This window comes from Lolium perenne, chromosome 3 (genome assembly GCF_019359855.2).
Source record: "Lolium perenne isolate Kyuss_39 chromosome 3, Kyuss_2.0, whole genome shotgun sequence".
NCBI lineage: Eukaryota > Viridiplantae > Streptophyta > Magnoliopsida > Poales > Poaceae > Lolium > Lolium perenne.
The window spans coordinates 334,825,140-334,838,535 of NC_067246.2; the positions used below are offsets into that span (position 1 = coordinate 334,825,140).

The 13,396-nt window shown below is 46.2% G+C and overlaps 1 protein-coding gene and 1 long non-coding RNA gene across 2 annotated transcripts; both read right to left on the reverse strand.

Annotated features, from left to right (window-relative positions):
* Positions 1–1,495: 1,495 nt before the first annotated feature.
* LOC127345887 (uncharacterized) lies at positions 1,496–7,090 on the reverse strand. Its single transcript, XR_007879105.2, has 5 exons — positions 6,485–7,090; positions 5,225–5,384; positions 3,685–3,887; positions 2,639–2,740; positions 1,496–1,846 (listed from the first exon to the last, which is right to left on the reverse strand). It is a non-coding gene; the product is annotated as an uncharacterized lncRNA (long non-coding RNA).
* Positions 7,091–12,475: 5,385 nt separating this feature from the next.
* On the reverse strand, positions 12,476–12,871 carry LOC139838289 (uncharacterized). The gene has a single exon (XM_071827692.1). The coding sequence runs from the start codon at positions 12,869–12,871 to the stop codon at positions 12,476–12,478; it is 396 nt and encodes a 131-aa protein (XP_071683793.1).
* Between the last annotated feature and the right edge of the window lie 525 nt (positions 12,872–13,396).

Below are 13,396 nucleotides of genomic sequence, written 5' to 3' on the forward strand. Positions count from 1 at the left end.
TGTGCAGCTTCAAAAACTGTCACTGTCCAAGAACTGTTTCTTTTACCAACAAGCATGCGTGCTTTGCAATCATGACGTAGCACCTTGTTTCGCTGCCTAGAATCTCTCACATCCATCTGCTCCACTGCTTGCTTGCCCTTAGATTTTTGTGCACTAGAGCTAAACATATCAACTGTTGTATCAAAACCTTTCGCTGCAACCCCCGTGACATTCTTCCCTGACTTTTGTGCTTCAACTATAGGTTTCCCAGAATGAACACATGCAAAGACCCTGCTCAGCGGTGTATCCTTTTGCGCCCCTCGTGCTTGGCTGTATTTCGTATTTGATATGTGAATACCGAATCCCATCTTGAATGCATACTGATTGTACACCTCCTTTGCAACTTCAAGGTCATCGAATATCATGCCAACATAAGGTACAACAGGCTGCGATGATATTTCTTCTGCATTTTCTTCTGCTGCAATAGAAGCATTCCCACTGGTTGCGCTACCTGGTCCAGGTACAAAATTCTCCGTAGCAGTGGGTTCTTCAGCAGCATGTGTAGTATCATTCGTATCATTGTTCAGATGGAAACCACCAAAGATGCTGTCTGCGACAAAACCCTGTAATTGTGACATTTGAATCAGCTACCAAACATTTTTTGAACTTGTTTTGGTACATATCATTTGCTGTTTTTTTGTTAGCAAAAAATGCAGCCAGTAGCAACTTAATTAACACAGTAGCAACTTAATTCACACAGTAGCAACTAGTTCATACACAACATTTTCCTGCAGCACAACATGCAGACAGTACCAACTTAATTCGAAGCAGAAACTATTTCAAATTCATTACATCCTCTTTTGCTTTTTTTCAAGTGAAGTGACACTGGATTCCATTTGCATCACCATAACAATGTAGCAAAATAATTCATCTTCAATTGGTAGTAGCAAAAAACTTCCAACACAAGTCTACAGCAGCAAAGCACAAAAAATACTCACTGATTGTGCAGGATCTTCAATCTCTGGGTTCTGGGTGAAAAACGCAGGAGGATTGTTGTAGGGGCCCCGATTTGGTTGCAGCATAGGATCACCGGAGCCGAAGCTCGCCGGATCTGACGTTTGCCGTCGCCGTGGACCTGGATTCGAGCTCGAGCTTGAGGCACCTTGCGCGGAACGATGCTGCTGATGAGGGTATTCTCCGTTGGGGTAGAGCACAGATCGGAGGAGATGCGCCATCTTCGGCCGCCGCCGACAGCAGCTGTTACCGACGCCGCCACCCGCGATGTGGTGGAGGTCGCCGTGCCGCCGTGCGGAGCGTCGAGTTCGTCCCGATCCGCGTCTGATTCGTATTTTGCTGCATTTGAACTTTTTTGCTGCGTTCGGACGGTCATGGAAGCAAAAGCGGGAAAGGTGGTTCTGAGGGGATCATCTGACGGTCGACGTTGGTTTGATCGTACGGTGGTCGACCCGGGGGATCGGTGGGTTTGATCCCCCGGGGGACGCTCAGCGCTGTCCAATAAATAATGTTTAGCTATTTTAACAAATGTGCATATTGTCACATAATATTGTTTCACATTTTGGCGATACTTTCCTCACCTCTCCCCTATTTGTATAGCTCTCATCTTGTTCGAAAGTATAGTCTTCTTTCCTCCATGAGGCCTATATGTTTCTTCAAAACCAATCAATTTAAGACGAAGCATCACCACGTCCATTTCTTCTTCCCTTTTCAACCACCTATTGGCTCAGACTCCACCACCAGTACTCTGCTACTTCATCGATCTACTTCATCATTGAACATGTTTCAGCCCTTCCTCTCCATCAGTCTTTGCAAGCCACGGCCGAGTGGATGACGCTGCAATTTCTCTAACCTATAGAAAATATGAGCTTCAGCTATTTAGCTATTTCTTCAACAATAGAAAGCTTTGCGCGATATGCTATAGAACAAACAAAGCATATTCATCCAATGGACCCTTCCTAATTTGTTTTAAGTAACCAAGGAAACTTAAGATTTATAGAGAGAAGCATCATTAAAACAATGTTTGGGTACTGCAGATTATTATATTACAAGTTTTCATATAAGTCACAGAAAATAATCACTGAACAAAAGGTATCTAAAAATAAAGTAAAAAATATGATTCGGTTCTTAGTTTTCTAGTTCATAACGGATCCTCCTAAAAATAGCTTGATTGGAAATAATTAAAAATGAAACTGTTTTAAGTCTTTGGTCACCTAGTAAGTTCAACTCAGTTCGATCCGAGCACTACATACTTCATATCACAGTGTTAAATCCGAGAGCTATGGTGCAGAAAGAATTTGGGAAAAAATTAAAGCGTATGTCAGCAAATCCATACTATTCAGTGTTGATGGTGGGCTCACACACGAGGTCAAACTCTATGTACCACTATGTCAGCAAATCCATACTATTCAAAAACTAATGTCTCCGGAACAATTAAAGTCATACTCCTCGTGCTATTCAGTGTTGATGGTGGGCTCACACACGAGGTCAAACTCTGTACCAGTACAAAAACAGAGTGTCTTTGATGAGGCAACAAAATAAATACATGGAGTGCAGACATAGAGACCGACGATGAGCGGCAAAACAAATGCCAGACATGGAAAATATGGGAGCAATGCAAGAGGTACTGGGAAGGGTAATAGACCTTGTTGGTGTCGTAGAAGAAGGAACAAACCAGGCAACAGTGGAGATATGGATTTGTTGGACAGTCCTCCAGGTTGGTGCAAAGCTTCAGTTTCAGCTTAACCTTCAAAAATATCAAACAATCTTATGGACTTAATAAGCAGGGTTATTTTTGTACTCTCCTATTGTAAAGACTGCTAATAATCAACAAATATCTCAAAAAAGAATTATCAGTAAAGAATCACTCAATAAACAGGGCTAATGCATATATTCAGTAACCTTCAGAGTTAGCTTAGGTCGACTTCCATGCAAAATACCGCCAGCATACTGAAGACAAAAAAATTAATTTTAGAACATAAATAATCATCTAAGATGATCATCTTGTGAGATTACTTCAGCCTTCTACTTGACTTCCTTATATATCCTATTCAATATCATTTATCGTGATTATTTAGAATATATCATATGATCTACCTCTGTCTCTAACTCTCCATCCACCCATCGCCTCCCCACCCTCCAACTCTAGTTCACCTATGATGCCCCGAAGAAACATTTTGCCTAGACAAAATAATTACTTGGCAGACCAAAGATTTGCAAATTGAACATCGGAACAAGATACAGTTTACAGAAGACGCAAATCTACTCCCATTTTCTCAAGTTGTGGTGACCTTTGACATCACCTGAATGCGCCTTAGTTTCACTAACAATAACAGAGAAGGGAATTTAGTCCTGGTGTTACCCTCTTTCTTACAAAACATCAAGTGCTATTTTTTATTTATTTCATTAGACATGAAAGCAGTCAAGGAAACATGATGCGCATACTATGTCTGAACTCAGAAGTTTGGGATGAGAATCAGAGCTTCATGCAGTAAGTTGTCTCTCGATAGCCATTTATGTCTCAATGAGCATTTTTGTTTCTGCCAACATTTGCAAAAGCAAATAATGTTTGGATCTATCTCCTTGAACTGATTAGGCTTTACTGAAAGAATTTTCCCTAGTAAAGACCAACTACCAAGTATCAACTATAAAATGAATTCATATTGTGTAAAGGAAAAAAGAAACCCTTACCAGCCTATCAGTAGAGGACGATTTAGGTACGTTGCCGTCAGCAAACATGGAGCCTCTGTCGTTGTTAATGCAGGAGGCACCCTCATCGGCAACGAGAAGAAATAAACGACCATGGTACTCTCCAACTCTCTGTTTCTCTTTCTCTGTATCCCGGTATCCTTCTATGTATAGACTATCATGGTATCATTCTCTATGTATAAATTCTGAGAGTATTAGGACAAAATAAGGACGAACAAGTTCAGTAAAATTCGAGCTTTAGTAAAGGACCATGAGATTGCAAGATAACACTTGGTGGGAAATAAAATAACCAGGTACAACAATGAGACTGAACATTTCGAAAAAAAATCAGACTAAAGCATTGTTACATTAGTGTGTCTACAGGTATTAAATACAAAACCATATCGAGCTATTTGTCAGGAAAATCACATGGAAAATGATAATTAGAAATACTTGGAGAACTACATATAGAGAGAAGAGGGTATCAACATTGGGATGGGTTTGACCCATCCTACACATCACCATCAGCCAGCGTAGAGAGGATGAATTACATAAAAAATGGACATGGAACAGATGGTGTGACATGCATGTAGACAATCCAGTACATGACCTGTCAAACACTATGCTTTCTTTCAAATCTAAGAATAGAAAAAATAAATAACTTCTACTTGTTGCGACGGTAACAATAACCCAGGAATTCTAAAATCTAGAACATATCAGCTCCATTGAAAGATAAACAAATGTGTGATACACGACTTTGTAGGGCAAACGACGAGCAGTAGGAGACACACGAGTTGTTACATACCCTGGTCCCTGGACAAAGAGGGAGGGCAGCCCCTACCTTTTTCATCAGTGGTTTGCAATGGAATCCTGGCATGATTGCAACTTATTCATGTTTATTGTGAGTGAACAAATTAAAATAACCATTGTGATATGCTCCCAGGTCCCAACATGAAGTTGTCAACAGTTCTCCCAATAGAAATGGTATAATTGAACAAAAGAACCAAATTAATACTATATATGGTAATTGAGAAGTTGATATTCAAAGGTTCATGAATGTGACATGGGCTCATCACGGGCTCATCACGGTCGCAGTCAATCACCACAGACAATTCTTTAAGCACCAGAACTATACCAGCTATGAAGGGGTCATCACGTTGATAAAAGGCAACACTATAACAGCAAGTGCTAAATGGCTAAACTCAGCGATGTGTTTCTTCTCTTCTCAGCATCTCATGTTTCTGTACATAATACTAACCATCCCATGTTTATTTACATAAAACTGGCAGTCTACATATTGTAGTGAAGTTTCTCACTGCAAGGTCGACGATGTCTTTGGCTGGGTCATCCATATCCAAGAATGGCAGGCAGCTGCCCAAAATGTGAGAACTGTAAATAAGCTCTCTAGATCAGAATTTAAAACAATTTGATCTAATCCAATCAACAATTATTTATGTGTCATACACTCATACTATCTCCTTACTCTACAAACAACACTCTTGTATAGAGGCATTCCTGGAGAAATGGTCTCAAGATGGAATACCCAGGCTGAGGCATGCACCTACTAAAGAGGAATTTACAGGTACTTGTCGTACTTCATCCTCAATGCATATCTCTTCAGATCCATCATCGTCATCAGACCAAAATTGAGGAAATAATTAAGCATGCAGGAATTAGCTAGAGGAAGGGATTAATGGAACTCCCTGCAAAATCACAGAATACACTTGGTCAGTGTCAAACTATTGTCTAAACTTGTTTATACTGTATCATTATTAGAAACAACCAAGCAAAGCAACCACAGAATAAACCTGGTCAGTATCATCTAAACTTTGTCGCACTATTCCAGGCATGCTCCTTTAACCAAAATCATTATAATTCATACCAAGGGACAAAGACAGGGAAAATACTCAAATAGTATACCGTAACACCAAATGCAGCAATTTTCTTAAACCTAAACACGATTAAACCATATGGACTTGTACAAGACTCAAAACCTCAGGAGGGTAGGCCATTTCTTCTATCTATAGTGTTTGATGTGGTGTGTTGGCATGAAACTAATGGAAAATATCATTATGATATACCATGTATGAAACTAAACATAGACAGTTACTTCTAAACCTTTATTGTTCTGTCTTTCCTTCCTCCCGTCTATGCTCCACCAGTTAACACATATGAGATTATTCTAGGGCATAATATGAACATTGGGCAGCGAGAGCAATAGGCCAATGACCCAAAACAGAGACCTTTGAGTAAAAGTGAGTATGCAAGATGGAGTGATCTCCAGATCGAAACACGCACATCATCATGGCATTGAGCAGAAAAATGTAGCAGAGAAGATACAGTACCCATATCAAACTACATGACCTTCTAAACAAGCATTTATATTCACATCCAGTCCCAGAACTTACAGTTGATGTCATAGAGAGTAGTGGAATAGAATTGTGAAATACTGAAAGTATCAAACCACAACAATCCTGAGAAATGAATTAAAATTATTCAAGATTTATATCAGGCAACCTTACTGGCAGCTCAAAGCACTTTCACATAAATAACGAACACCTACATTACAAAATACAAATTGCGGCTAAATATTACATGAATATGTTATATCAGGAGACCTTAGTCTTACTGGCCGCTCAAAGCACTTGCACTTCAGAAAAAATATTCATAATGAAACTATAGCCTCTTTTCACAGAAAAATCGAATCTGTGTGAAAACTTTGCACCCAGAGTAAATCTAGGATTCCAATTGTTGGATCCAATCGTAAATATTAGATGTGAAGCCGAGGGCTGGAAGGTCTCACCGGCGGTCTTTTTCTCGACGAGCACGCCGGAGCCGAGGCGGTGCTGCGTAAGAGGAGAATGCGTGGAAGTAGGGCACCCCGGCTGGTCCGGAAAGGTCCAGAATTAGGCGTGCAGCTAGGGTTAGGCGCGACGCAGCGTGTTGGAGGAGGAAGTCAGCCGGGAGGAGGAGCCGGAGCTGCGGCGAGGCTGGGGAGTCGTGGGAGAGATGGAATCGAGGGAGACATGGGCGGCGAGGTGGAGGGACTGAGTACCGCTGGCGAGGTGATTTGGCGTGGGCGGCGTTTTCCCGGCTCGGAGCAGCCTAGCCTAGGAGGGATTCCCTGCAGTGGAGGACAGGGACAATCGAGGGGGAGGCGATGACGGCCGAATCCGTGCGATGGAGAGCGGATCCGCAGGGTGGAGGCGGTGACAACCGAGGAGGCGTTGATGACTGGAGATCCGGCGGCGGGTTAGGATGCGATGGAGGACATGAGGAGGAGGGCAGGGATACGCTGGGGAGAGGGGCGTCGCCCTGGTGTGGGAGAAGAGAGAGAGAGAGGGTTTTGTGCGGATGAGAGCCCTGATTGCGGGGCCTGCTTTGACGACGCATCGCCAGGCGTAGTTTGCGGATGGAAGCGACGACCGAGGAGGCGGACGAAGGACGACTAAAGGGCAAGACGTAGTGGCAGAATAGGGAACATCTTCCTCCTTTTTAAGTAGTGTAGATAGATGTAGATACATTAGGGTATTAATTACTTCACAATTGCAATGAAAACTTACTTTCTCGTCGTCGGTGCAGCTAAGGCGGTCGATGGTGAGCGAGGCCGCGCTTGCGGAGGTGCCCAACAGCGATGGTGCTCTAGGCGAGTTGTTCGCATCTCCGCGGCCTCAGCCTTGAGCCACCTGATGTGGGATGTGCGGCGTGGGATGCGCAGCGTGGGATGCTAGCATGATGGAGGTGATATTCCGTGCCACGTCGAGCTGCTCGAACCTGTGCGCCGGAAGCACCACCGCCAACTCTTCAGGCAAACCGAAGGCCATGGCTGTTCCGACACCAGCACATCCTGGGTCAGTGCGGTCAAGACGTCGACGCCTACATATTTATTACCATTTGAAAGAAGAAATATCATGTTTCATATAACAAACGAATGAGCAAGATCTATAAAGAAATTATATGCTTCACTTATAAACACATCGTTCAAAACAAAACAGTGCTTGCATGATACAGCAGCGCTGCTAGCACAGATACCCGATGCACATCACCGTACTCGGAAGCAGCACGACCTCATACAAGAAAAGGGGAGCTCCTCTAAATATTTAGATAGAACGTGCTTGCATGATAAAACATTTCTTATATAATCTGTTACAGAACATGTAAAAAATCATGGTAAGAATAATTAAATTCACCCCTAATCTCATAGGAAGGATTAACATATACTCCTGTTCACCTTAATCCTGATGACAGAATCATAGTAAGAATAAATTTGCTACAGATATGAGTGTGAGACCTCCATGAGTCCGAGTGTAGACAAAATTGATATGATAGCCAAAGAATCAGACACAAATGCTCCTATGCTTATGGTGCGAAGGTATACAAAACAAATATGTTATCTTTTATTAGAATAATATCTGGTGCGAAGTTATACGCGGAGTAAATATAGCAATATAGCAGCGTTGCCAGCACAAATACCTGATGCATGCCATGCCACCGTACTCGGCAGCAGCACGGCCTCATACAAGGCGAGGGGGGCTCCTCTAACATGCTGACCGACACCAAGGCTGCGCCGTTCGGGTACTACGGCGGCAACGGTCCTATCAGACAACCAGCTTATAGAGTATGACGAATTTCCGTTTCAGCCACACCTGATGAGTTTCCTATAAAATTCACTAAACACACGGACAGTAATGAGTATCTATATGACAGCCAACACATGTACCAAAAAAATCAAAATCTCTATTGACTTTCCTACTCCTTTGCATATCAGAGACACAAATCAGGTGCTGGATATGATGTTGCTGATTTCAGTTTGCAGCAATGAATACAGAGCAGCCGCATCAGGCCATCAGAAAAGCAGCGCACCAAGAACAGTAGCAGCAAGCAAAACGGGAGCAACCAGAAATGAGAAACAGAAAAGCAAGAACGGCGGGAGGAGTTACCTTGCTGGCGAATCTCGGCGGGGCGAGCTGAATCCAGATGGGGAGAGGTGAGTCCAGGCGACGGAGGCTCGATTCCAGGCGACGGAGGCGCGATTCAGGGCGGCGGCGGCACGAATCCGGGCGGCGGCGGCCACCGAGAGTAGTGGCGGCTCGATCCAGTTCCTGGCAAGAATGTACAGAGAGATAGTTCAGTGGGGGTTAGGGTTTCCAACGCGATTCAAGAGAGGCTCCAATAGAAGATTGAGTTGAGTACATGCCTCATGGAAGGTGGATCCCGTCAGGAGAGGCTGATCCAATCACAGGCAGGAGGTCTCATCGCGTGGGAGCTTCTGTTGCTGCGCCGTGCTATGCGTTTTGTTCGCGTCGCCGCCCGCCGCGTGCTACCGCTAGTCGTGCCGCCGCCGCTGGTCGTTGACGTTCGCGATAACTCTTCGTCTCTTTGTCAGTGGGATCGGTAGGGTGTCGACGGGGTATGCGGGGCGCGATGTGGTTGGGAAGGCCGATCTGGACGGGCCGGCGGGGGTGGGGGCGGGGGTGGGAGCGGCGGCGTGGAAGGAAGCTTCGTGAGATGCAAATGAGGGACGTTTTTTCAGGCAAGGAGGAAAGGAGGCGACGTGGTGGCGGATGTGTTGGGCTTTGGCCCATTTCAACGCGAGCGAAGCGCGACGGAGTACGACGAACGTATTGTTATAGTGGCAGAATAAGGAACATGTTCCTCCTTTTTAAGTAGTGTAGATATAAAATTCATGTATACCAACGTTTGTAGTGCCGCAGCTCCTCCTGCAAACCCATGGTAGTATGCATGGCTCATGTAAAATTAGTCTAGCAGAAACAGTATGTGTAACATGCATGTTCCTCATATTGTTCGTGCTTGTTCTGTAACATTTTCATACCTTTCCGTCTTCCGCCTGCATGTTCGCTCCACCACGATCACCATGCACGTTAAGGTCGCCGCCCGCAGCAACATGCCCGCCGTCATGCTCTTCGAGCACCAATGGCAGGCCTCCGAGCTCATCCTAGACGTGAAGGCGCCCACCCTCAGCAACATGCAGGCCATTGTGCTCTTCCAGCACCATGGGCAGGATGCCATGCTCGTTCTGAACATGAAGGCCGCCAATCGCAACAGCATGCAGGTCATCATGCTCGTCCACCGCCATGGAGAGGCCGCCGTGCTCGCCTAGCATGGGAAGTTCGACGCCCAAGCAATGTTGGACGCCACACTCGTCCAGAAGCACGCCAAAGCCCCGTGCTCGCCCAACAAGGGAAGGTCGCCGCCCATGCCATACTGGACGACACACGCGCCGACCATCTCCGCAATGCATCCTCTCTCGCCCTACACGGTGCCGCCGCGGCTCGTGGCACTATACTCCCGGTCAGCCCTTGATCTCCGCGTGCACGCCTTGGCCAATCGACGGCATGGAGACCGTAGCCCACGCCATGAACTCTGCTAACACCACGGAGGCCGGCTCCCGCAACATCATTCTCGGTTGAGATTGTTCGCGGGAGATATGGGAAACACCAAGGGAAGCAGTTCAGTTTGGGAAGAGGATGGAATCATGTCGGCGTTCAGAAATCCTTTTCGTCTACCCGGCAACTTGGAAATTGAAGGAGCAGATTAATGCTGGCAAATTTTAAGGGAGGGTTAATTTCTGGAGTTTAGCAAGGAAGGCAAGCATTGATGGACGTGGGATCACGTCCCAATTTAATTCAGGTTCGTTGTTAAACGGGAAGGCAACGGTTGCATGCAACTTCCTTTTGTCGAGCGGGGTTTAAGCTAGACGAGGAAAACAATCGGACGGTGTTAGTTGTTGGGATCAGATTAGACGGTCCGGATTGTTTTAATGACGACCATCAAAGTACGTTGAGTGTCAAACGACCAACTCCCATTTAATAGTAAAGATTTTCAGATTTACTACACATGCACAAGTTGATAAAAGAAAAAAATCAAAGTTTGCACAAAGAGAAAAGAGATCTAAACACATGGTTATAGGAGTGCCAGCCGGAGAAGCTTGAGGTGCAGTTGGAGGATCCTCCGGTATCGCAGTCGGCTCGGCGTCCATGTAGGCGTTCTTGTCGCCTTCCTCACCTTCGCCACCCTCAAGGAAGTCCAAGTCGGCCTCTTCAATGTTGCTGGCAGGGTCAACAACAAAGTCGCTGGTATTGATGTACTTGGTAGGCGCGCGCGAGTCGCTGCTTGATCACCTATGCATCCAGCGTCCCCTCCACGCCGGCCCGGCGGTTCTCCAGATGGTCCCAGGAACACCTCCTTGTACCATGAAAGTAAAAAATGAGAGAGCCATGTCGATAACAGGAAACATGATAAATTCTAAAACTTTAAAATAAAAGGCTATGTGCATCACCCGGGTCATATCCCCCATTTTGAAAAAAGTGCTCGTGTGATCGCAGATTACAATGAACACATACACAAACTGATTTGTAAGCCAACACGTTTAGGTAAAACGCGAAAGGTCAAGGCACGTCTAGAAAACGAAAAATCAAGGCACATCAGAAAGAAACACAAATCAAGGGATGAAAGGAATTGCTTCCAACAAAAGTTCAGTCGATCGACGCGCCTTGATCTCATATGCTTCATCCATTTAAAGATTCTCCTGGTTTACAGCGGAAGCTTTCCAGTCAATGTTCGACACCCTGAATGTCAAACCAGGGCAAATATTTTGACCCCCGCCGCCGAGGATAAACCTGAAGTCTGTGCTAACATAGTCCATCATATCACTCTCGAACCTCTTGGCCCTACCATTACATGCAAAATTCAAAATTCGTGATTTGATATTCACACTACTACTATTGTACGAAAAATTCAAAATTCATCATTAGTTGCGAAGTCCAATACGGTACAAAAGTTCGTTGCCACCAAAATATAAAATGTTTGAAGTGTCCAGCTAAAGATATTAACGGAAGATTCACATATATAGCCCGAACCCCGAGCCATGCGGAATCAGGGCTATGTCACGGCTCAAAGTAACAAGCAAGTTCGATGAACGTCAATGGGATGAGTAGCACTACTGCACTAGGCGGTGCTTGGGCAGGAGTTCCAGCTGAGGTGGGGTCAAGGAAAGTGGCATGATGGACGTTGGGATCCGTCCTTTCAAGGCTAACCGTAGGATTTCCCTTGACAACGTGTACAACCAATCTGCTATTGAGCTTTTTTTTAGGTAGTCTGCTATTGAGCTTGATAGTGTGTCTTCTCAATTACTTTGAGTGGATGATGCTAACAGCATCTCTAGCGGATAATTTTTTTCACGAAAACGCAAAAGCCTTACGTTTCGATGCATTGATAGAAAAGAAGAGTTTATGTACAAGTCCAAGCACGGATCCAACACGCCGTACAACTCGACCCAAGAAAAAGGAAAACTAATCTAAGGGAGTAGCTGACGCACACCCCGGGCTCCCGCGTCCGCCCATTGCCGCGCGTCGGCCACTACGTCGTTGAACAAGGATGTCACCGAAGGTCGCAGGTTGTCAAAGACCACCGCGTTCCGATGCTTCCAGATCCACCATGCCGTGAGCATGATAACCGACGAAGTGCCCTTGCGCAGCTGGCGAGGGGCGGTCCGCACCGCCTGCGACCACCATTCCGCGAAGTCACCCTCAACCGTGGGAGGGCCTGAGGTGGATCGGATCCACGACAGGACCTCGAACCAAACCGTTCTGGAGAAGGAGCACCCTGTGAGCAGGTGGCTCATGGTCTCGACAGATTGGTCGCATAGTGGGCATCTAGGCGCGTGCGGGAGCCCACGCCGTGCGAGTCTCTCCCCCGTCCAACATCTGTCGAGGCAGGCCAGCCAAATAAAGAACTTCACCCTAGGCGGCGCCCAAGATTTCCAGTTAAGCTTCTAGGAACCTGAGATGACCGCCCCCTGGAAGAGGGTATCATAGCAGGAGCCAGCCGAGTACTGGTCATCTGTCTTCCAACGCCACACCAGCCTGTCCGGGTCCGCCGATAGTTGGATGTCTCTAAGTCTACCCCACAGCTGTACGTACTGCCACAGTGCCAGCGCGCTCGGTGCACCAGCTATGTCGGAGAACCAGGTACGTTCAACCAACGCCTCACGGACCGTTCGAGCCTTCCGCCGACGTTTCGGCACTAAGGCGTACACCTCCGGCGCCATCTCCTTGATGGACCTGCCGTCCATCCACCTGTCCTCCCAGAAGAGGGCAGATTCCCCGTCGCCGACCACCATGGAGGTGGAGGCCGCGAAGACATCAAGCTCCGTCTTCGAGAAGTGCATGTCCAACCCGCGCTAGGGTCGCAGGGGATCAGTGCGCATCCGCCAAATCCATCTCACCCTGAGGCTGATGGCAGTACGCGCAAGGTCTGGGATTCCCAAGCCCCCCAGCCGCAGCGGCCTACACACCCGCGCCCAGTTGACGTGGCAGTGCCCTGATGCGTGTAGTTGACACGTCCGTTGGGAACCCCAAGAGGAAGGTGTGATGCGCACAGTAGCAAGTTTCCCTCAGTAAGAAACCAAGGTTTAATCGAACCAGTAGGAGTCAAGAAGCACGTTGAAGGTTGATGGCGGAGGAGTGTAGTGCGGCGCAACACCAGGGATTCCGGCGCCAACGTGGAACCTGCACAACACAATCACAGAACTTTGCCCCAACGTAACAGCGAGGTTGTCAATCTCACCGGCTTGCTGTAAACAAAGGATTAGATGTATAGTGTGGATGATGATGGTTGTTTGCGAAGAACAGTAAAGAACAATTGCAGCAGATTTGTATTTCAGATGTAAAGAATAGGACCGGGGTCCACAGAT

Coding starts and splice junctions, on each gene's coding strand:
- LOC139838289 (XM_071827692.1), bottom strand. CDS start 12,871: ATGCACTTCTCGAAGACGGAGCTTGATGTCTTCGCGGCCTCCACCTCC.